This window comes from Cnephaeus nilssonii (genome assembly GCF_951640355.1).
Source record: "Cnephaeus nilssonii genome assembly, chromosome: 18".
NCBI lineage: Eukaryota > Metazoa > Chordata > Mammalia > Chiroptera > Vespertilionidae > Cnephaeus > Cnephaeus nilssonii.
In genome coordinates this window covers 17,586,716-17,612,903 of record NC_137089.1, presented here as the reverse complement: position 1 = coordinate 17,612,903, position 26,188 = coordinate 17,586,716, and the positions used below count along the sequence as shown (strand labels likewise).

The following is a 26,188-nucleotide window of genomic DNA, read 5'->3' as shown; positions in this document are numbered from 1 at the left end:
TAAAAACAATATGAATTTGGTCCTAACTTTTCATTTTCTTTAGCTTGAGGCAGATTCATTCATATTTGATGAAGAGAAATAAGCCAGAGATGGTGTTAGAAAGTAAACTGCCAAAGTTCCACAAAGGGGAATTTAGTTTTAGACTGTATTTAGTACAGGACAGTAATGTCACTGTGGATTATAAAATAGCGGATACATTATGGATCACTAAGTCAGTAAAAGTCACGTAGCTGTTAATGATTTGGAACCCAGCTTGTGAAGCACGACTTGGCAGAGCTATCAAGTGGTTAAAAGTGTTGGTATGAAAGCTAAGGACTTCAGCACTCAAATCCAAGTCTGGCTGTTTTTGTGGTGTGTGGCCTTGGACCTGACTTCTCTGGGATGCAATTTCCCCATATGTGTAATTGGGTAATAAAATGTAGTCACCACACAGTGGTGGGGGAGAATTAAGTGCTCTGACAGGGAGGTGCAGGCTTCTTCTGTATTTTTGAGCAGTGCATATGCTTAGCTGTATTCTCCCAGATGCCTACCAGACTCTCACATAGTAAGTCACATAGTAATTCTTCTTGGCCCCTATGGTATACCATTTATTTTATAACCATGGTATTCTCAAAGATGGCACCATAAATAGGACTAAATATAACCCAAAGCGAGAATGCCAAATGAAGCTTTATTGGCTATTTCAGTGCCTTTTTTGATTTTAGCTTGCAAAGGAGCAATGAGAATAGTTTTACCTAGCTCCGAGGTTTTGCAGCTCGTTACATTTTGGCTGCCTATACTTTAATATTCTTTTAAAAGCTTGCGTTTGGAGCATCTGTTGTTCCATTCCCATAACTCAGCACTATCTTTATTTTTCATTATAGAAATGGAAGGAGGAGGATAAATTTTTCTGAGATGAGTGGTCAGTATGGTGTAATGGAAAGACCAGGGAACCCAGACTCTGACTTAAGTTGTCTAATGCTAACCCTGCTGCATTCTTGTTGAGTGACCTTGGGCTCAATTCACGTTCTCTTATTCTGTTTTCTCAGCTATAAAACAAAAAGAACAACGAGGCCATCTGTGCCTAACTCTCACATCTTTGCGCCGAGGGTTAAATGAGATGATGTCGAAAGTAAGAAAGCACTATCCAAGTGCAAATGTTCATTATGCTTGTGATGATTACATACGTGTATCAGTCTATTAGCAGTTTGTTAACAACTGGATTCCTGTGTGCTCTGCTCCAGTTCCCCAGCTCCCAGAGATGCAGAGGAGCCCGGCCAGATGGCTAATTTGCCAGCTGTGTCTCGTTTTGTCATTGTAAATATTACATGCTCCGACTGAGAGGCTTTGCTTATAATGTAGTATATTTGGTCCTTTATCTCTTGCAGATTGAGAATTACGTGGTGGAAAATATGAAGTCGGAAATGGCCCAGATACAGCAGAATGCAGTTCAGAACCACACGGCCACCATGCTTGAGATAGGAACCAGCCTCCTCTCGCAGACCGCAGAGCAGACCAGAAAGCTGACAGATGTGGAGACGCAGGTACGACCCCTAGGCCAGTCCACAAACTCTTAACCGGGAAGGTTTCCCCGCCCCGCCCCCCCCCCCCCCCCCCAGTTAGCTTACTCCATAAACACAGAGCACATTTCACACTGGGACTGGGGAAACATATACATTTTTGTTGGTTGGTAATAACAACAAGGACTGCCTGACATGCTATGCATGTTTCTTTTGATTAGATGAGGGTTGGTATATTTAGCTTTGTGTGTGTTTGTAAAAACAGGGCTGGCAGAGGACTTAATCAGCATTTCCATTCAAATAAACACTGCAGCTACCAAATGTGTTATGATATGTGTCAAACAAAATAACCATTTGGGTCCAATTGGTACCTTTTATGTGCATTCTTTATCTGCCCTGCTTTGTCTCGTAGTTCTTAGCCATAGTGGCACCTGCACAGGTTCTGTGCACAGTGGATAGGAAGGAAAACCCCAAATGAACTAATCAGGAATGTGTCGTGTGTGTGTTTTTTTTATTCAGCATGATTTTATAATGAGGAGTCGATTAAAACTCTCCATATGTATACATATGCATGAACATAAATATGTATGTATGTATTATCCTACCACGGGCAACAACATACTTATTAATGTACAATCATACATATCTATTGTACAAATGAGTAAAATATCCTTTAATTATCACTGTCACAAACCTATTTTTACAGTTTAGTGAAAATGTCATTTTTGGTGACTCGATCGATTATGGTCTCTTTATCTGCTTAGTACCATGAAAATAGCTATTTCAGCTACCATTCTGAAAACCAATATAGTTGATTTCTGGAATCAAAGCTGAGATAATACTGTTAAAAGGTAAAATGAGGCACATTAAAATTGTAAAGAGTTTATTTGAGCAAACATTGGTTAGGATTGGGCAGTGCCTACCAGGGAACTAGGGGAAAGGTTTTAATAGAGAAGATGCGGAAGCAATTTGATTGGCTGTAGCTTAAGTAGTTGCCTTATTTGGGAAATCCTTGCTGGCTGTTTGTGATGGGTTGTTCCTAAGTTTCATTTTCTTGTATTTAAGTGCGTTGATTCTGGCTTAGGTTTTGGTTTGCTTATGTAGGTTTCAGAGCATTACTGCCACCTCAGTCTAACTGCCTCCTTGTTTAATTATTTTAGCAGTATAAATTTAAAAGTAAGATGCAACCTTATTTCTATTTTATTTCATTTGTGTTAATGGCATTACATTGCTGATATTTAAAGAGAAATGATAATAATAATTTATATGGGTAGAGCATTTTATGTTACACAAACCAATTTCCCATGTACAAATTACTTTTTATTTTTATCCTCACCTGAGGATATTTTTTCCAATGCTTTTCAGAGAGAGTGGAAGGCAGAGAGGGAGATATATAGAGAGAAACATCAATGGTTGCCTCCCACATGTGCTTTGACTGGGGCAAGGAGTGAACCCCAACCTAGGTACATGCCCTTGACTAGGAATCAAATCCTTGACCCTTGGGTGCACAGGCCAATGCTCTAACCACTGAGCTCACCAGCTAGGGCCAAATGACTTAAAAAAATCATTTGGAGAAAATAGGAGGTCAGAAAGCTTCAGTGATTTTTCTCACATTGACACAGCTAGTAAAGTAAATCTGGGACTCCAAGTGAAGCATACTCATTTATTTCCTTTGCTATCCCTCTTGATTAGTAATACTAATAATTAACTAATTGAACTAGAACTTAAATATGGATTACATTGGATCAATACATCACAGAGGCTTTGGAAAACATTTTTGATGATAGTACACAATCAAAAATATTTTCCAAAGCCTCTGTGATGTATTGATCCAATGGAGAGGGCAGGAATTTTCATTGTCAGCATACTAATCACTGCTGAGATACATACTATGTAAGATTTTATAAGATAACAAACTTGTTCTACATCATTAAGGCTAAGGGATATGTACCTTATGGTAAATAGTACAAATAAATTCATAGAGAGAAAAAAACCTACTCCCTATGTTGAGGAGCTAAAACTAAGTAGTCATTAAAGGCCAATGAAAGTTTTAGATGCACCAATAATTTTAAGATAACTACAACCTTGAAAACATCTCAAAAATCTAAAATTCATCACAACTCACAATGAGAGGGAGGCTCCAAACCCTTTTCCTGTGAATGTACTCCCGTGCGGTGCTTATTTGAACGTTTGCAGCAGCACATGTTCTACTTAGGCCTAATTGTGCAAGTGCACTCACATCCTGATGCATGGCCAAGATTACAGAATGAGTCCTGAATTATCGTTAATCTCCACATACTCTATTCTTTTATAGTGAGCGCTTATAAACCAGTAAAGCCTTTTGTGCTATCTAGGAGTGCTCCTAGTTTTTGCTCCCATATTCATCCTACATTGTTTCATGGTGGGTGAGTGCTGCTTTCCCTTAACTGACTTCAGGTCCTTGGGTATTTCAGGAGCTCACGCCAGTGGTTTTGCACTATGTTTTAGTGCCCTAGCTTTCATGTGATGATGTTCTAGAGATAAGTAACATTGCTTCCCTGTCCTCTGCTCACCTTCTGGGCTTGACCTTAGCAAAAGGTGTTAAAGCCATGGTTTTACCGCAATGACATTTAAAAATACTCTTGTTCTCAATAAGCATCAAGATCAGAAAGGAGACAGATAATGAGCACATTTAAGTAATGCTGCTGGCCTTGGTGGTGAGAATCAGGAACCAACACCAGCCCGTTTCTTCCTCTGCATTCCAGCTTGCAGTGTTTTTCTCACTCTGTTATCAGTTTGTACCAACATCTCCTCTCCTTCCAGTTCCTCTTTCCAAGTGTGCAATATGAAGGCGTTCCTTTCAAATATTATTCATGACCTTCCTGTAGTGAGAGTCTATTTTTGACTTCTTCCTCAGGCCAGTGTTGATTAGAGGGACAATAACAGATAAACTACATTAAAATTCACCTCTGATAATCTGCGCTGAACTCTGTTCTAAGAAACTTTACATATACATTACCTATTTAATATATTTTCTTAATTCTATGAGGTAGGTACTATTACTATCTCGTGTTTAAAGATGTAGAAACTGGGCCTGGCCAGCATGACTCAGTGGTTGAGCATAGACCAGGAGGTCAGGGTTCAATTTCCAGTCAGGGCACATGCTCAATCCTTAGTAGGGGGCATGAAGGAGATAGCCAATCAATGATTATCTCTCATCGTTGATATTTCTATCTCTCTCCTCCTCTCCCTTCCTCTCTAAAACCAATAAATGTATATTTTAAAAAAAGATGTAGAAACTGAAACCCAGGGAGGTGAAGCAACTCGACCCAGATGAAAAAGCTGGTAAATGTCAGAGCGAATATTTGAACCCAGGAAGTTCAGCATCAGAGTCTAGATTCCTTTCCCTCTCTAATGTGGTGGGCACTAAATGGCTTTAAGCAGAGAGTTAGATGGGAATCAGATAAAGCAAAGGTAAGGTAAACCTAATAGTAGTCACTGAGTGTTTTCTGTAAGTGACACAGCTGCTGCTGCTGCTTCTCTGCTGCTGCTGATGGTTCCCCTGTTATTGCCATGTTGCCATGTGACTGCACATCATCTCACTCAATCCCAGGACCAGTGCTGTCCCTGCTGGCTGTGTAACTATAGGAAGTTCCTTACATACAGAGCCTGAGTTTCCTCCAATTTCCAATGAATTGTAGGGGACCCATAGTATTAGAAATGGAATTTAATCAAATTTACAAAGGTATATTTTAAGAACCTCCTTGATGCAAAGGTATTTTAATAGGTGTTTTGTAGAATACAACAGTAAGTAAAGTAGTTCTTATCCTCAGTGAGTTTAACTGAGTTAACATGGCAAACGTTTCTAAGCCATTTTTTTCCTAACCTATCCTTGAATGAATTAGCTACAGAGTCTTTCCTTGCAGTCATAAAAATACACCTTTCTGCTGTGGGGAGTGTAACTGACCAATGGTTCTAGGTGCTGTGCTCTGAAATCCATCACTGTGTGGCCACAGTCTCCAGTGGCCACTTCCAGCCAGTGATACGTGGCAGCAACCCGTGGTCAGATCTGTTCCTGGGAGCTGTGAGATTCCACTGACATGACCTTGGCAAAGGGCTCTCCATCAGCCTTGTTAAACTTTCCCACAACTGTCCTGCAGACTAAGATTTCCACGCAGTCTCCCTTCCTTCTTTCTCCTCTTCACTATGGCTAGACCTGCATTCCAGGCAGAAGGTACTCCTACAACTCTGGTGTCTTCTCAATTTTCCCTTACAGACATTTCTCCTAATAAATTTCCTGCATGTCTAATCTCATTTTATCATTTGCTCCTCAGAATTCATGAACTATCGCACCTGTTGTTCAAACTTCAATTGTACAATTACAAATTTAAGACAGTTCAGCAACAGTTTCATCAAGGAGAATGAATCTCTAGTTAGAAATAGATTTGTAAGGTCAACTTTAAAAATGAACCACTGGATCTTTTTAATTTGATGAGAGACTAGTCAAATAAACATTTAGCCTTGGCCTAATTGAAATGGCAGTAAAATAAATTTGCCACTGGTTGGTCATCCAAGGAAAATATCCTGGTAATCAATTTTCTCACAAGGTCTGGGAAAGGAGTGGGCTCAGTAACTATGATCCAGAGGTCAAATTCGAACTGCCATCTCTTTTTTAAAATAAAGTTTTATTGAACACAGCTACACTCATTCATTTATATGTTGTGTATGGCTGCTTTCTCAACACAACTACAGAGTTGTGTAGTTGTACCAGAGACCATCTGGCCCTCCACAATGAACATATTTACTATCTGGCCCTTTCCAGAAAAATCTGGCCAAACCCTGCACTAGCATACAAACTCCTAGAGATCATGGATTTTGTCTGTCTTGTTCACTGTTCTATTCTTAGGATTTAGAACAGGACTTAGTACACAGTAGGCTCTCAATAAATAATGACTATATTAATTAACATTAGCCCTTTAATTTCTGTAGATTTCAGCCCAATGTTCCCAAGCCCAAAGGCACTGTCCTAAGGGTTGTGTGCGAATAGTCACAGATAGGTGATGGATCAGAATAGGACTTTGAACAGAAGCAGAAACATTTTTATTGACTAAGAATACTGGATGAATATATTCTCTCTGTACTCTGAGGAGCATGACAAATTTGTCCACCTTCCTGCCTCACAAATGCTAGTTAGTGTTGGGGTGGGGAGAGGGAAGAAATCAGATGCCAAGACAAGCAAATCTCACGGTAATTTGAAAGAAACCATTTTGATAGCAGTTGTTATTGACTGAAGGGAAGTACCTTTCTTAGCCAGAGGGAAGCTGCTTGTGCATAGTTATGGGAGAGAACTCAGACTGGAGTTGGAATACTGGGTTCCATTCCACTCTACTGTTGGGCAAGTTTCTTCTACCCACAATTTCTGCATGTAAGATAGGAATATAAGTACTATCTCTACTAAACTTCATAGCTCAGTGAGTTTATTATTATACTAGAGGCCCAGTGCATGAAATTCATGCACCGGGGGTGGGGGAGAGTCCCTCAGCCTGGCCTACACCCTCTAGCAATCCGGGACCCCTTGGGGGATGTCTGACTGCCAGTTTAGGCCCGATCCCGCAGGGCCTAAACTGGCAGTCGGATATCCCTCTCACAATCTAGGACTGCTGGCTCTTAACCGCTTGCCTGCCTGCCTGCCTCATCTCCCCTAACCACTCACCTGCCTGCCTGATTGCCCCTAACCACTCGCCTGCCTGCTTCATAGCCCCTAACTGCTCTCTTGCCTGCCAGATCGCCCCAAACACTCGCCTGCCTACCTCATCACCCCAACCTCCTCCGCCTGCCTGCCTCATTGCCCCTAACTGCTTGCCTGCCTGCCAGATTGCCCCTAACCACTCTGCCTGCCTGATCACCCCTAACCACTCTGCCTGCCTGCCCGATCACCCCTAACCACTTGCCTGATCGCCCCTAACCACCCCTACCTTGGCTCCTGCCACCGCGGCTTCATCCAGAAGGACATCCGGAATGACGTCCAGAAGGTCTTTTGGCTGTCCAGTTTAATTAGCATATTATGCTTTTATTATTATAGATATTATTATAGATTATAAACACAATATATATTTATTGATAATATAATTTTAAAATATCATAAAATAATTATATAGAATTAATTATACGTTATTATATTATCATAGGTAAGATTAACAATTATTCTGTGAGATTATCTAATTTTCATACTCAAATTTCCTCAATTATTCTACCAAAAATTTATAGGCATTTTATTTTTTAAGATTTAATAGTCTGTTTTATTTTGGAGCAATCTCCTGTGTTTTTTTTTCTCTTGAGATTTTTGAGAAACTGGGTCAGCTGTTTTTTTAAAACTGTCCCATATTCTCTATTTGTCTGAATTTTTTAAAGATGCTTTTAAATGTACTCTTCCATCTCTCATGGTTTCTTTTAACTGGAAATCAGGTTCAATTAGACCCAGCTGAACATTGTGGTGGGCGTGCCCTGTGGAACTGCTGATCACTTCCTATTACATCTCATCAGCAGGCACACAGGCCAGCTTGCTACGCTCTCAGTGATGCTATTCTAACTTGGCTAGTTAGAGTAGAAGCCTCCTTATCTCTTCATCCCATTCTCCCACTTTCTCCTTGGAAATGAACAAATGACCTATAGGATGGTACTTTGTCGCATTGCCCATCATTGACCAAATAAATTATTTCATCGATTTAGTAAAATGGTGATCTCCTAACTCTCAGTATAACTTGTGTTATATTTTTCATTTGAAAAAAAAATGATTAAATTAAAAGGAAACAAATCTATAAAGCAAGGCTGATTTTAAAGTTAATATACTGGTGAAATAACTTTTTGTGTGGATATTTTCTTTTTAAGAAAGATCAGAGGCACTTTTTAAAGTATTAAAGGGAAGCTGGCTGAAAATCTCTAACTCAATTTCATTGAGAAACTAGAAATTTCTATTTTAAATTTCTGTTTATTTTTAAAAGAAAGAACTAATTTTTTACACTCCATAAATTCTTACTTTTAAGTGTTAAATCTTCCTTACTGTCTTGTATATTCTGGAATATTTAAGCTTTAAAATTGTCTAGTGAGGCCTTGTTTGATATACTTTTCATCATTTTTCTCCTTCCTTCCTTCTTTCTTTCCTTCCTCCCTCTCTTCTCCCTTCCCTCCCCCCCCCTCTCTCCCTTCTTTCCTCCCTCCCTCCCTTCATTCTTTCCTTTCTTCTTCTTCTTCTTTTTTCCCCCCCAGTGCTGTGCTTTTGGAATGTGTTTAGGCTAAAAAGGAAATGACTTTTGTCATTTTAATGGAACACTTAGATTATTGCTAAGCAGCAAGTTCCATGGATGCATGGCAAGAAAGTGGTCAATTTATCATAGTTTCCTGTACAGTTCTTTCAGTTGCTCGCTTTTGAACTTGGGGCCTATTTTAATAGATCAGTGGAGAGAACTGAAATAGCACAGCTATTGGGTCAAGGTGATGGGGAAAGAAGAGAAGGGAATGGTATTTGTGCTCAACACTTAGCCTGGATTTCTGAGATTGGTCCCCCTCCTTCTTCCACATTCAGATGCTGCCTTAAATTTGGGCTATTATCATTGAAGTCCAGCTTGATATTCACGTGGCCTGTTACCCCCTCTCTTACCATTACCCAACTTGAATAACTCATTGTCTATGGTCTAGCATATTATTCAACAAATAGCTCTGAGGGCCCCAGGGTGCCAGGCCCATGCTGGACTCTGGGGTATGGAGGGCTCCAGGCAGAGTCATCCTGCCTCTGTACAGCTGACATGCTCATGAGGAAGAAAGACAGCAAATGAGTGAATGGACAGGATGACTTCAAATAGTGATGATTCCATAAATAAAATAGAACAGGGTGACCTGATGGAGGATGATGTGGGGGGATGGGGGTTACTTTACAGAGAGTGGCCAGGAAGGACCTCCCTGAGCAAGACCTGAATGATGAGAAGAAAGTAGACATGGATCTGGGCATTCCAGGCAGGGAAAACTGCAAATTCAGAGGCCCTGCGGTGGAAATTAATGTGGCGAGAAAGAAGGAGAGTGATCTGAGACGTGAGCAGGGTCCTGATCATATAGGACCTTGTAGGCCAGGCTAAGAACTTGGGGGTTTATGCTAATTGCCAAGGGAAGCCATTCGCAGGTTTAGCATACGAGATGAAATGATCTGACTTTTGTTTTCACAGAGATCACTCTGGCTGCTCTATAACAAATGGATTCAAGTTAGGACAATGCAGAGAAAACTTAGGAGCTGTAGTAGTCTCCAGACTTAGCATAGGCAGCTTCATTTTTTATTTTGGATGATTCCATTCTTTTTTCAGTGTTCCCACATGCTCTTCTTACACATGGAGAAGAACAGCTTCTGTCCTTTGTAAAATAAAAATTTCGGTATTTCAGAATATCAAGAAGTGTTATCAGAGAGTATGATGAATAAGGAAGAAAATATTTTATTTCATGGCATATGATACGCTTGATTCAATGAGACAATGGACTCTTTGTTTATTCAATAAATACTGTTTTCTCTGTGACAAGCACTGTCACCAAAAGATACAGCTGTCTCATCCCCTATGTAATTATTTGATAATCATTCTAGTTAATAAACACAAAAACTTGCCTGCACAAAACTGTGTTTAATAATTGAAAGTTATATTTTGTGTATTCACAGTCTTTATATTCTCTATTATTTTTCCCCTCGGCACTGCTACTAACTCTGTCTTCAAATCCCAGGTCTTCTTGCTTCTGTTTTCTCTCAAATGAAATGACTCAGAATAGTAAAATATTTTTTAAAACTCTAAAACACTCCACAAATATAAGTTTTGATAGGTTGTAGTAACTTTTAGACAGGCTTTTAGACCCATACTCATGACAACTGTGTAAATGAATCATATCCCTTAAAATTTTTTAAAAGTGCAAATGCTCCATCTCACTATTCTCTTCTTTATCCACCCCACCCCAACCCTGCACCGTGCCCAGCAGCACTGGGACTAGGGTGAGGGGAGTGAAAGCAAGTCATGCAAAACTGAGTCATGCATATTCAGGAAGAGATCCTTTTTATTTTAAAGTGATATTATGTTCAACATGGATGTTTTTGGTTTTAATTTTGCTCTTTCAAAATGTTGTATTAAAATATTTTTTATCTTGATTACTGAGTTTTTTGACACCTCCTTATATCTTGCAACTGAAGTAATTGCCTCTCTCTCACCCTAGTCCCTATCCTGCTCCCCTAAAAATTTTTCTCCTTCCTCCACAACTTCCTATAGCCCAAGCCCAACCCTGGTCACGTCAGTCTATTTTTAAAAGGTTTTCTATGTGCATTTGCATAGGTTTAGATCTGCTCCAGAATAAGTAGCTGTAGCAAAAAATTGGATGGTTGCAAAAGTTTTCAAGTGACAGTGGAGCTTTAAAAATGAATTATACCTCTTTCTTGACCTTTTTACCTCCCTTAAGGAAGAAGGGAGTGGGGGCAGGACAGAGATAGGGAGGGACAAGGACATTGGCACAGTTTGAAGACATCTAGGACTGGAGTACGTGGTGTTTGTTCAGAGGATAACTGTGTTTGGTTCAGGACTCACAGACTCATATTAAGACTCAACTAGCAACATGAGTCTTCATGATTACAGATGAGTCAAATATTTATAGTTTCTAGAGGACCCAGTGTAGTACAATTGAAAAGAAAACTACAGTCTATCTTTATTGTGATCTGGGTTCCTGGTCACTTCATCTCTTCAGGTTAAGTCCCCAGGATAGAGTAGTTTGACTCCCCCTCTTCTTAGTTTTCTGTGTAGAGCATTAAAATTAGAGTCACACTATCTGTGTTTGAAATGCAGTTCTTCCCTTGGTTCCTGTGTGGATTTTAGCCTCTTGCTGAACATATTTCCTCTTTTGTAAAGTGGTGATGATAATTCCTCCTTCAATAGGTGCCCATGTGCAGGAAATGATATGATATCTGGAAGGGCTGATATGACCTATAACATAGGTGTTCAATAAATGTGTGATCATGAACCTGGCTAAACTATGTCATAAAATATTTCTAATTGGTTTATGTAAGGTGATAGATCTAGGCAGGCATATATTACATTCCTATTAATTATTCTTAATTATTCGCAATATCTAAGACCTTGTACTAAAACTCATTTTTTTCACTTGTAAATATTGGTGATACAATGTATAAAGCAACTAAAACAGTGAAATATCTAGGGATTCAGGACACAAAATTTTAAATATGAAAATGGGTTTAACAACTCAGTTTTCTCATTCAATTTCAACCTCAATCTCAAATGAATATAATATTTAAGAGACATGTAAAACATTACTTTATAGGATGTAGACCATTCAATGAAATATTCTGGAAGAAATTTTAATTTAAAAGAAAACACAACTAAGTAAAAACCCAAAATAATTGTTTTTACTCTTTGTGATGGAAGTCTGAAATGTTTTTATCTTTTAACCTCAGATGCTAAATCAAACATCCCGACTTGAAATACAGCTGCTGGAGAATTCATTATCAACATACAAGCTAGAGAAGCAACTTCTTCAACAGACAAATGAAATCCTAAAGATTCAGGAGAAAAACAGGTGAGGATTTCTGTATTCCAAAATTATTTAAACATGACTTATATCCTCCACCTCTCTGTTTTTTTAAAAAAATAATTTGAAGTGGTTTGGAAAAAGTAAAAGAAAAGGAAAGCATAGGGCCACATTAATTTTGGGTATAAAAACAAAGGAGAACTGTCTCTGTCTCTCTCTTTCCCTCCCTCCTCATATACCCTGATTCTGGACCATTTTGCAGTTTTACTTTCCATCATGATTCTTGATATAACACCTGGTATCATTTCCTACTAGGAATACTCAACATGGAATGTTCTTTTTTAAGGGAAACTGCTTAAAAGTTATTCTCTGTTCTGCTTGGCGGGTATGGCTAAGTGATTGAGCCTCCACCTATGAACCAGGAGGTCAAGGTTGGATTCCCATTCAGGGTGCATGCCTCGGTTGCGGGCTCTATCCCCGGGGGGGGGGGGGGGGGGCGGCGGGCGTGCAGGAAGCAGCAGATCAATGACTTTCTCTCATTATTGATGTTTCTATCTCCCTTCCTCTTTAAAAGCAATAAAAATATTTTTAAAAAGTTTTCTCTGTTCCATCAGTAAAGCTAAGTCGTGTTTGGAAATCCACTGCCGCTCAGGTGGAAGAGGCTGCCATGCGTCCCGCCTCTCAAGGAGTCGGACTCCTGTCCAAGCATATACATAGCTACTGCCGAGGAACTTTCCCCTCATTGAATGCTAACTTCTATGGCTAATTCATGGTTTCCTATATGTATAAGTCACACTGTTTATTGCTACTTATATTTTTCAGAACTATAACATTTCCATTTTCTAGCAACAGAGATATTTCACAATAAACTCGGGGATTCATGTTCTAATTAGAAAATCAGTTGTGTGCTCCTGCTGACCAAAAGCATGTATCTTTTATTCCTGCTCTACACCCCTTTCTTTTTTACCCTCAGTCATGACATTCCCTCATGTGTGGTTCCTGGGGGTGTTTTTCTGCTAGTGTGCTGTATCTCCTGACACTTGTCCTACCTCTGTAGTGTCTGCGTCTTCCTGTTGAAGGATGCATTGTGTGCAATTGGAGTCCTGGGGGTATATCTATTCTTAAACCAGGCATATTCTTCCATGAACCACTTAGAAAGAGAGTTTGTCTTTTTAGAAACCAAAAGTACCCATTTGTGATATATAGCATACTTTCCCTATTCTGTTTATTGTTATTGTTATTTTCATGTGACAGAATTGGAGGAACTCTGCCAAGCACTTTCTAGAGCAATAAAGAAATGTGGGACCCTGGCCCATTCAAGTGGGTAGAAGGTCAAAGTCAAATATGAAGCTGTTTTATATATTTTAAAATAGCGTATTGATCATCCCTACCTATTCCATAAATGAATTTTAGTCCTCCAAAAGAAAAAGAAGCAATTTCTACATTGAAGCATCTCTGAAATGTAGGAACAACATGCCTTCAGACAGCCAGGTCTGGTTTGGATCAGCTAATACACTTTGCAAAGGGGATTATCTAAATTAAGCCTTGCTTCCTCCCCAGGGAATGTCAGCGGTTGTGTCTGGGTGAGTGACTTACCAGTTTGAGTCGGATGGGGCGGTAGCTGCCATTTGGGTGAGCTGGCCCTTGGGAAGGGGCACTGCTTCTTTGGCAAAACAAGGAGGAATATTTTATGAACAGGATTATACTACATGATCATGCTGAGAGGTCCTGCTGATTTACATCCTGACAAATTAAATGCATCACTTGTAAGGTTGAAAATGGGTTTTGGGCCTCCTTAGATTCACTTCTTTATCCCCGAAATGGCAAAAGGCACAAAGCAGGAATACAATTAACAACATTTTTTTTCTACTATTTGTTTTCCTAACAGTCTAGTGGTGGTGACACCAAGAAGCTTCATTCCAGTTTGTTTTCTTTAGGATCTTTTTTCTTTTGTTGGATGCTAATTCCAAACTTGGTTTTGTTTCTTACCTCAAGGAAACAGCACTTGGAAGTAAGAGATGAGTAACTGGCCCATATAATTGCAATTATACAACCAAGAACTCAAGCAATGGGAAGCATTAATATTCACCTTACACATAGAGGGTTGGTTTGACCACAGAATGTGACACATAATTGTCAACTTCTATTAGATCCCTCCAGTATGTTTCCTGCCCACTTCTGCTCAAAACAATGGAAAAGAGGGGTGAGCAGGGAAAGATGCCATAATGCAAATTCCTTCAGCTGAACCAAATATATAAATAGATCTTTTGGTCTAAAGGTTTGGTCAACTGACCAGGTTTCAAAGCATCTGCCCATCTCTAACTTAATCCCAACTTCTTCCAATGTGGGAGCATAGCCAGGTGAAAATATATTCCAGAAGAAATTCTTCTGCCTCTCTCGGCTATAACAGGAAGGGACATCAACATTTCATGTATACAAAGATGGAACATTTGGATTTTCTTGATACTTGTGTTTAATAAGCAGAGTGAGGACTAGGAAAATATTTAGTAGGAACATCCAGAGTGAAGTGTAACTACACATGTGATGGTCATTCTGACATAATTTTAGCAAAACTATCTGCTGCCCAGCTATCTAATATCAGGTGAACATCTGTGCCAGGTGTATTAACATAGTGTAAGCATGCTAATTCCTCCAACTAATTCTTCAAAGCATTTATTATTATTCCCATTTTATGTATAAAGAAATTGGAGTTCACATAGGTCAAGTAACTTGCCTGTGACCAAACAGTTAGTATATGACAGCATTAGGGTTCAAGTGCATGATGACTCTTTGTCTTAATAGAAAAATATTTTTCCAACATGATGCAGCTTCAGGATTAATTGATGTGGTTGTCAAGTTATCCTCTTAACACAAACAAATATAAATTTGAGGAAAGGAGTAGGCCAGTTGTTTTTGGCCTATTCCTTTATAGATCATTATTTATTCCTCCTAATACTGGAGTAGGAAATATAAACTATTTATTTTACCTTGGGAATTTACGGAACTTCTTTGACAAGCCTCATCTATCTTCTAGCTGGAGTTTATGGAAAGTTATTATGTTAATTAATTTAAGTGATTGAAGTATGTATAACTTAAGATACTGAGTTATACCTTACAAACAATGCATTGCAATGGCATAATAAAATATTGATTTTTTTAGTCCTTAATCTAACCAAAAAAATGAAATGTTAAATCACAGTCTTATTCATTAAAGCTATCTTCCATTTGATAAGTTCTTCACAAAATACTGGTCTTTCTAACTTCTAGCATTAAATTAGGTTGAATTATGTTAGTTGTAGATAGAAGGGATCAAGGAAAAGTATTTAAATTTATGCTATTCTCTTCTATACATCCTAAATGGAACACCTACAGATACTGATTTAATAGAATATATTTTTTTCCTCCTCTCATGCTTTTAAAAATGAATTTAATGCATATAACTTTTTTAATTTAAATTTTGTTAACATTATGATGTGTCAGTGGAACAATTCTGAACCAAACTAGAAATCTAAGGGCCTTCTTAATTCTTTCATTGCCCTGATTCCTCACAACTCAGTAACGACTGCTGGTGCTGTCAGTTGCATCTCCTAAATATTTTTCCAATTCATCCTGTTCTTTCTGTTTCCACTGACTGTGTCTTAGATCAAACTCCTATTAATTCTTTTCTTAGCCTTTGCGGTAAGGCTTACTGCCTCTCAAACCTGTCACCCAGAGCTCTGCCACAGCCTTCTTTTCAAAACACATGTTGGATTACTTCCCCCTTTTGTTTAAGTACCCCACACACTAATTCCGCCCAACTTTTAAATCTCTAGACAGCATCTGCCAACTCCCTAATGATTCTCTGGACTGACTGAGGAAAGCTCAAGTTCTTTAGCATAGAACCTAGTCCTTGATCATTATAATCCCAATTTTACAGCCTCACATCCACAGGCCTTCTTAAATTTTATAAAGTATGATCTGACAGCAAAGAGTATGAGCTCAGAGGCCAAACTGCCTGAATTTCACTTTCCCTTGATCCTGTTAAAACCGATTCTGCTACATATTATTTGTGTGACTTTCAGCAAGTTACTTAAACTCTCTGTGCTTTACTTTCCTAATTTGTAACATAAGGGTGATGAAAATAGTAGTACATGGGCTTGATGAGAGGTTGAGTTAATGCATATAATGCACTGACAACAGTGCCTGGCGCACACGGTAAGTGTGAATTATGCCAGTTGTTAGTATCACACTGGAGGTTTGATGTTATTTCAGAAATAATGTTTCACTTGATCTGGAATGTCCTGCAGTTCTTTATTCAACTCACAAATTTCTGCCCACCCTTCAAAGTCAGATGTTACTGCAGATGTTATCCCCTCCAAGAACCCTCCTCTGACTCTGCCAAATAGACTTATTCATGACAACTTATGTGATAACACTGTACCTTGTTTTTTCCCCATTATTTCACTTATCCCATCACGTTGTAATATGTGTGCGTGTTTATCTATCTCTCTACTATTAGGGTGTGAACTTCCAGAACACAGAGATTGTGTTTTATTTGTCTTTGTCTTCATGCTCTCAGGCACAATTCTCTACAGAAAGTATATATAGTATCAAATGCTGTTTTGAATGAATGATGAAGTGGTAAATGTTCCAGTAGCTCTATCCCAACAAATGTCATTCTCTGTACACTCACACACACACACACACACACACACACACAGCTGAAAAATATATTTTATGAAAAATACAAATCACATAGTTTACATTAAATATCATAAATATATTAATTGTTTTTAACTTAGATAAAATAGAGATGGTGTTTTAACCATTATTCTGCATCCCCAAAAGCCCATTGCATGGCACCTAAAATTATCACCCCACATTCTGAGGTTCATAATTCAGCCCAATTTTTAAATCTCTAGACAGCATCTTCCCAGACCATCCTAGATTCATTACTATTTACCACATATCTCTGATTAATAAAAAAGTAACACACTTGATTTAAACATTAAATTATATGGAAGTGTAACAATTGAAAATCGAAGTCTCCCTAATTCCATACCTCCATCACCACCAACCCCTGCAAAGAATCATCAACAGATTAGCAGTTTGGTGCTTATTCTTTCAGACTTTTTCTATGAATGCTAAGATAATGCGTAAGTATATATTAGTAGAGCATACATATTTATGTGTGTTTTCACAGACACACACCCCTACACAATTGCACACATACATAAGTACATATTTATATGATGCATATGTGTAGATTGTAACTATTTTTTAAATGCTGAGTTTATTTCTACTTCATAAAAATCTATCATGAATATATTACACATGTAACTATATACAGATATTCCTCACTCATTGCCATAGATGTACTATAAATTTACATTCTCCACAAGTACGTGTAAGCTTTCTAATTTCTCCAAACCTTGCTAGCCATTTTATTAATCTTGTCTATCTGAGAGGTTAGCTTGTGTGTCTTTTCACATTTACGACCATTTGCATTTCTTTATCTCTGACTAGCATTATCTTTGCTTTATTAACTCATATAAGCTCTGTAATGAATGCTAAAGTTTTTCGTGTATGTAGGAAATATTTTCTCTAATCAGTCATTTATTGTCCAAGCTATTTTTATAGAAATATACATTTTTATGCCATGAAGTGTATCTTTTATTTTCTTCTTGATTACTGGCTTCTACAACATATTTAACTTATCCTTATTTACTCCAAAACTTTAAAACATTTATCTGCCAATGTTCACTTGTACTAATCTGTACTTCTGTCCTCATTTGAATCACAATAATAAACTTCATATTTTTAGAGAGAATTTGCTTTGTACAAGTATAAATTGAAAGTATAAATTTAATCTGAATTTACTATATACCCTTCTTTGAATGAACAAGAAATAATCACTTTTTAAAATCCTATTTGCAACACAAGTTGACATTACATTTTCAAAATAAAAGTTAAAAATGGAAACATCTGTAAGTAGGTTCAGACAGATAAAATGGGAAGATTTCTATATTTTCACATCTTCCCCCTTGTCTAAGAGCTATATTTACACACATAGAGCTTAGGCAGCTGTCACCGCTATGAATTCACTGGCTGCTATGTTAAGAACTCTATTGTGGGAAACAATTTGAAAGGGAGAGCTTTTTCTGTGAAAGCTTCAAGATGTGTTCAATGATTTGAAATATTTCCAATAAGATATGTGGGAGGGGGCAAGCTGTGGACTGAGGAGGAAAAGTTAACCAAAAACTTTAAGTAAGGCTTTGTATACACTCAATTAGAACCCTTTGCTGAGGTTCAAGACCTAGATCATTTTGTTTATTTTATTCTTCATTAAAGTGCACCTCTGCCTCAAGCTAGAAGTGAAGTGCCAAAATCCTATATATGTCTCTTCTCAAAGTGTTTGCAGAAAGATGGGAAACAGGAAGTACTGAGAATCCTGTGAGAAACTCTGTCTTTGCATTTGTAGCTTGATTTGTATATTAAGATATAAGGGCACAGTTCCTTAAGTTGCTGTTCCATGGAACACTAATTCTAAAAAATGCATCTTAATAAAAAAGTGTTTATTTAATCTAGGCTTCTCAAAAACTTAACACTGAAACTCTTAACCGATAAAAATACGGAATGTACTCTAGAAAACAGCAAACTGGAGTTTGGAATCAGCATCAGGTTTTGGATTATACATATAAACCTAAACTAAACGTTCTGCTAAAGGCCATCATCACAGAAAATATGCCTTTGCTTATCTAATTTTAGGACACTGGAGCTGTAATGTCCTTCAGATTGACATTTATATATAGAGGTGTTTATGCCTATCTGAGGTGAATAGGGAAAATGTGAGAGAACCAATAAAAGGCTTCAGGACAAAATGGGATATGATCGATATATTGAGTAAGAAAATTTAATTTAATGGCAGAGCTATTAAGGCAGAGTGGTGTTTAAGAAAATGACAGTTGAGATTAAAAAGAAAACCTGACTTGGTCAAGACGTTTGTTTTTTTATACGTGTGAAAGGTGGAAATGTTGAAATATTGTGAAAGCAAACTCCCAGAATAACCAGACGGAAGCAGCAAATAATAAGGAGATGATGTAAAGGTGATGCCTTGATTCCTCATAAAATGTAAATGAGTGATCTCTCCCCCTCACCCCCACCCTCCCCTACCTTCCCTCTGAGGTTTGATCAACCATAGGACTTGTATGCATGCATATAAGCATAACCAATGGACACAGACACCAAGGGGGTGAGGGCATGAATGGGAGGGGCACAATGGGGGCATAAGGACACATATGTAATATCTTAATCAATAAAAAACCCTAAATTGGTGGAAAAAGGTAGAGCTTATATTATCAAAGAGATGTGACTCGAATGCTAGTTGTCCCAGCACTGGGATGTTGTGGGTAGATTTCTAATTTGATGAGTTAGAAGACATAGCTTTTTATTTTGGTTCTGACACAATATGTGCACAGTTTTGGACAAAGTGTTTAGATTATTACCTATAAACTGGGGCTTGTAATAGCTACTCACTCCGTATCTCTATATTGCTTTCAGAATTAAAGTAGATAAGAGTTTTAAAATACTACACAACTATAATGGTATATTACAACAACGTAATTAGTAAGAAGAGATAGCATATGCATTTTTCTGGCAAGAAAGTGTTGGATTCAAACCATTTTGGAAATAGTGAAGAGGAAGGGCTGACTTCCCAAGTAGATAATAGCCAATGGATGAGAAGTATCAAAAACAAATAGTTTTTTGGAAGCCAAATATAAAGAGAAGACAGAAGGGAGGGACAAGCAGTATCAAAGAAAATGGAAGGGTCAAGAAGAGATCAGTCTTGCCTGAAGAACTCTAAAAAGTTATTATTATAAAGGTTACACCTAACAAACAAGGTTAGTAGAGAATTGCTAGAGTACAAAAGTTATTAAAGGAATTCCAAATGAAGAAATGAGATGAGAAAATAATGGGAAGAGATAAATAACTGGTAAGACCTGCCATATGGAAAACATTGTCATAGGTTTCCATGCATATTATTTTATGCATATATTTCATTTCAAATTCTGTGCCATGTCTGTGATGCAGAGCAGGCTTCCTGCCTGTATGAGCAACCCCTTCTTTACATGAATAGCTGTTTTAAGATAGCAGCTATATTGACGTCTATTGATACCTGGTAGTCATGGTGCATTAAAGGTTGTTTAGTGAATTGTGGAAACTAATGTTCCTTCCAGCATACTAAATGTATACTCTTTTTACTTAGGGAATGGATATTCTTCCACAAATCAGTGTCCAGAATTGTTTTCTTTGGCACCAGGACTTCTTTGACGAACTTTCTATTCACAGCTCTTTCCAAATTATCCTGAAAAACAAAACTCCTTTCTTGACATCTCAGATAGTGGCCATCTTCATATGTCCTCTTGATGAGCAAGAAATGCATCCAAAGTAGGTAGTGGAAAAACATTGGTGCAAATGTTTTTTATAGTATTATGTCTGAAATTGAAGTTTCTTATAGCATCTGTTGCTTTATTTGAGGTTTTCTCTCTAAAAATAAACCCTTAGAATAGGAATAATAGTCTCATTTTACATTTTGCATAGTGCTGAGAACACTATTGGCACTTAGAGAGTAATAAATACAAGTTATAACTATAGCGTGTTATTTTCCAAACCAGAATGTTACCTACTGAGTAGGAAGACTAAAAGGCCAATGCTCATCTTACTTCAGGAACAAAATAGTAATTTAGAATTTTTATGTAGTATTATATGACTATAGCATTCACATTTTGATCTTTAGAGTATCATCATTTTAATAGTTAATTCTGAGGTTTCTTGGTAGTATACTATAACTTCTGAATTTAAAAGACAATTTTCTTATAAGTCAATTGACTCTATATTATGGACATCTTCTATCTTATCATTGTCTTAGGAGAAATGAAAATAATTTTTAAAAATAAACTGAGAATGAATTATGGTTAATTCTCAGATCTGAAGGCCAAATATTAATGGGCACAAAGAAAACCTCTTCTGACATCCGCAGACGTACACTAATCACTTAGCCATTAGAAATATTTTTTGTTTGTTTTGTTTTTCAACCACCAAGTTCTCCAGCAGCAAGTATTGACACAGAAGAAAATGCTAAAAGGCTCTGGATCGTACCTACTCCTCAGAGATATGGTCTTTCATCTTACTCTGATTTCCTTACCTAAATTTTTCATTTCCAAAAGAACATTTAAAAAGATATTAATGATCATCATATTTTCCCCAAATCACTATATCGAATTTGCTTAAGGCTCAGTCAGGGTTGAGCACCTTTCACTGTTGTTCTGTAGAAGGAATGCAACTCAGAATAGAGGCCTGGCTTTGCTTTTCTTGCACAAGTCACAGAGCTGCCCTTCCCAGGTCTCAATGCAAAATTTTCATCTGGGAATCTGGGAAGGGTACCAAAGGTGCTGTAAATTAATAGGGTCTTATACTCAGAAGCATCCAGGTGTTTTTCAGCCTTGGTTCAACAGGCCGAATTCCTGTCACATTCTGGGCCGCATCCTCTTCAAGGACAGATTTGCTGGCAAAGATCTAGAATGCCCATGAGCAGTTCTCATCTTCACACTTAATCTGTGTGAAAGTTCATCAGACCTTCCAGCTCATCTCCCAGTACATGGAGTTGGAAAATTCGGCTCTTCAAACATGCTCTGTTTTATTATTTAAGTATTAAATTTAAAACACTCCCTAGTGTCCCTTTTATGAAAACTTATAGAAATGATTCAGTGCTATATTTCTCCAAGGTAAATTAAGTGCCCAGTCTGGTATGTTACATTTGAATAACACCTTGTAAACTAACAACTGGTGGAACCTTCTGAAAACAGAACTGAGAAAACGGAATAAGGCTTTTCCTCTAAGGAATACCAGTACATTATACACTCTATAAACTGTAAATGCTTTTCATTTCCAGTCAGTTGCTAGGGTCCAGGAGTGCTTCTGCATTCACTGTCATTTTAATGTGCAATCTGCAAGGGGGGTATCCTCTGAAGAGCCCGAGAGAAGGTTCTCAGTGGAAGACTGCATCGCCCTGAGCAAAACATCTCAGGTCCTTTTGTAAGACCAGGCCACCAGCTGGTGGTCTTTCTTTTTGGAACCATTTATGTGGTGGTTTTGAAATTTGTGGTGTTTTTAGGGCTCATTGTGAACCTTAGGTTGAAAGATAAAGTAAGTTGATAGTGGAGCAGGTATCAAAAATCCCAATCAGTCTAACTCATTGTGATTTTACATAGCTTATTCTCTGGTCACGTGGTTTCTACTTGGATATACTCTTCCCTGAGCCCACAGAACTGTTGTGAAATTTAATCACTGTTAATATTTTAAGAATCCCAAATGAATGAAGCAAAGTAAGTAAAAAATAGTTTCTATGTTTTGTTCATACTTTTTCCTGGACTTTTTCTCTCTCTTATTAGAACTATTGCCTTAATGAAAGTCAAACTACATACAGTTTGTCCAGACTGTAATTGTTTGGGTCCAAGTCAGCTACCCTGGATATAAGATAAACCCCAGGATATAAATTATAGTTAGGAAACAAAAATTACTCTGACAACAATTGGTCTAAGAATTCTTCATTTGACATGTCACTTCTATTATATACTTAATATACAGATATGCATATTGTGAATCTCTCACAAAATATTTCTATAGTGAAAAATCTAATTAAGATTTATAACTAAACTAGAGGCCCAGTGCACAAAGATTTGTGCAAGAATGGGCCTTCCTTCCCCTGGCTGCCAGCACCACCTTCACTTCAGCCGGAGCTGCCTTTTCGCTCCAGCCCGAAGCCACCTTTCTGCCTTCCCACGCTGCCCAGAGGCCCGGAGCAGCTAGGGCTGTGTGGAACGCCTGCATCCACTCTGCAAATTAACCCGTCATATTTGTTGGGTTAATTTGCATACTCACTTCTGATTGGCTGGTGGGCGTCACAAAGGTATGGTCAATTTTCATCTTACTCTTTTATTAGTGTAGATAAAGTCAGGCACTAGTGGGAATCACAATTTTTTGTATAGCATTTTTAAAACTAAATCTTTTCTTCATTTCCTTATAGTTTATTAGAACATAAAATCTCAGAATTGGAGGGAAAGCACAAGGAAGAGTTGGACACCTTAAGGGAAGAGAAGGAGACTCTCCAAACCTTGGTTACTCGGCAAACATATATAATCCAGGAACTTGGGAAGCAGCTGAATAGAGCGACCACCAACAACAGTGTCCTTCAGAAGCAGCAGCTGGAGCTGACAGACACAGTGCATAACCTCGTCAACCTGTTCACTAAAGAAGGTGGTAAGAATTTCTTTCTCACTTTGGGGTACTAAATATGTTATTTTATATGGAGCAAGTACATATTCAATATAACTTTCTGTGTTGCATTGATTGTTGTGTAAAAGCAGCAAAATAACTTTATTTTTAGAAGCATCTTACAAAGTTTGCACTGACAATGTTCTCATATTTTTAACTTCAGAGCAAGTTTTCATAAGCTTGAATTTTTGAATTCATGATATCTTTCTAAAAGAACTTTCTAGTTCCTTCTTTCTCTCTTGGTCTTTTTTAGCCTTAAATAAAATTTATGACACTGTCACAGACAAATATTTGGTGTTGGGGTGTTAGACAATTATATAGTACAGAAATTAGCCAGTGTTAAATATTAGGTAACAGTGTACAGTTTCAGGAGGATTCCCATTTTAAAGCTAATATTAATTATTTTGTGGATGGGGGGGGGAGAGTTGCCTGTAAAGAAAGGGAGATTTAGATGTTCCTAAAAACTATTATGAGGGGACAAGAATTTATGTTACTAAAAGTCTTTATTAACATTTTATAAAATCTGTATCACTAATGCTTAGTTGTGTATGGAAAAGACCTAACCAGGGCATCTGGGCGTATTTATTCTGAGGTGTCTTTCTGACAGTGGAAATAAAATTTTCAATATCATTAGAATATCTGGAGCTATTTAACCATTGGAAATATTGCAAGCCCATGTCTCATCCATCCCTTTGTCCATCCATCCACCCAACAATTATTGACTCAGTGGCTGTGTGTACTTATCCACTTCAAGCAGAACCTCTCCTTAGCCTCAGAAGAGCTCTTCAAAATTTGGAGCTTAAGGTCATCTTCTGAAGTTTTGCTTGCTAATCAGTCTTTCCCAGAGTGGTTGGAATGGTAAATGGTGATGAGTGAAAGAGAACACCACTTACATCTGAAAGTTATGATTGTTATGAAGCTATGGCTTAGGGGACCACTCATGTAATGGTTCAGTGTGCATATGCACTAGACACAAAGTGGGGGCTCCTTTAATTTAATAGTGGACTTCAGCTCTATGAAAACTTAGCTCAATTCCATACTTTTGTGCATAGATATGGATGCAGAGGATAACTCTATATATTGTGAACTTGTTTTAAAGACTTTTCACATTTCTCTATTATACTCCATTACCTTGAGTTATATCTCCTTTAGATAGTCAACACATACCTTTTCCACTCTCTGTAAAGAATATCTTTAAACAGTGAGTTCCCAGAGCTCCGTTAGGGTGTGCTCAGAAATGAGACTGGGAAGGAAAAACCTGCTAATGAGTCCGAGCCTGCCAAAACCTTGAGTGAGAGCCCACTGGAAGGAAAGCATGGTAGGATTTTGCCAGGGAATTTTAATAGAGCTCATGAGTATTTAGAAATTAAGTATTAATATGAGACATATCTATTCTCATATTGAACTGAATACATTTGGGGAAAGATTGAAAACATATTTTTCTTATCATCCTGAGACTTAAAGCACATGGAGTTAAGTAGTTCTGTTTTTTTCATGATGTTAGAAATATCAGGCCCTGGTGATTCTCACAGAGCTCATATGTCTGCCTACTTATCATAACTTTACTTCTTCTCTGAGTATTTGTCTAATAAATGTGACTTTAAACTTTTAGAAGCTGGGGGATGACTTCAAAATTAAAATTCCTGGCTAGGTTTGGAGTTTGGATGCAACATCAGGCAGCCAAACATCTGTTCAATTTGAGAAACATTTATTGAACAGTTATGATGGCACTTCTGATAGATGCTCAGGGTCTGAGGAAAGTAACCGTGTCTATTCTATGATATAACACATTAAAAATATAATAATAGAGACAGAAATCATCTAATACTTCACACCTCTAAATATTTATTTTCTTTTTAATGATACAATCCTAAAATAAATAACATCTACTCAGGGTCTAAGAAAAATAACTGTGTCTATTCTATGATATAACATATTAAAAATATAATAATAGAGTCAGAAATCATCTAATACTTCAGGCCTCTAAATATTTATTTTCTTTTTAATGATAAAATTCTAAAATAAATTCTGATTTAGCTACAGGACTTGTGATTTTAATGTAAGCCTATTGCCCTATTTTCTAATTCTCATAATCACAGATTTTATTTGTTTCTTGTTAATCTTTTTTTAAATCCCACAATTAAGTATTCTAACTAAATATTTGGTTATTTAAGAACTCATAAGAGACAAAATGGAAAGTGATTCTCACTAAGGCTTCCATCAAGATTTTAATTCTTTATATATCATTATTTTCACTGGCACCATTATCTTTAGTTATGGTAAATTTTAAATGACTAATAGCATAATGCTGGCTAAATATCAGTTACTAAAATTAACTTTTATTTTATTCTAATTCTAAACACATAAGTAAAACCTTTCCCTACTTTTATGACAAAAAATTCGTTTATCAAATGGATTTATTATTTATCGAAAGATTATATGTAAATATTCTGTTTTTAAATTTAAATATATTAAAGTGTGTCTAAATCATTACATCACAATAAATGCATCAATTTTCCAAAATGTGTATTTTTAAAATTTGAAGAGTAGGCTTTTGAAAGTTTTTCCAAAAACATCATGAACTGTGTTTTAATCCAAAAAGCCAAAAATTTTAATTGACCCTAAGGGTCCTCTAGTTCCAACTTGACTCAGTTATTTATGGAGACAGCCTGAATGTAATACAAGGCAAGGAAGATTTTTTTGGAGTTTTTTCTGTCCTTGGCAACTAATTTAACTATTATGAAACCGTTTCATCACTTATAAAGTCAGTAAAATTGGTCTATTTCACAGTGATAGGGAAAGTATTATATTAGATACTGCATATGAAAGCAAAGAGACTT

At 37.3% G+C, this 26,188-nt stretch overlaps 1 protein-coding gene across 2 annotated transcripts in view; it reads left to right on the top strand.

The window, feature by feature from the left end:
• Positions 1 to 26,188, top strand: part of ANGPT1 (angiopoietin 1) — a 250,069-nt gene that overhangs the window by 144,522 nt on the left and 79,359 nt on the right. The window contains exons 2-4 of one of the 2 annotated variants that reach the window (XM_079796022.1): positions 1,368 to 1,523; positions 11,962 to 12,083; positions 23,101 to 23,333. In XM_079796022.1, the coding sequence (XP_079652148.1) occupies positions 1,368 to 1,523; positions 11,962 to 12,083; positions 23,101 to 23,333 (511 nt within the window). The remainder of the gene's footprint in view (positions 1 to 1,367; positions 1,524 to 11,961; positions 12,084 to 23,100; positions 23,334 to 26,188) is intronic. The other variant, XM_079796023.1, reaches the window with a different exon arrangement.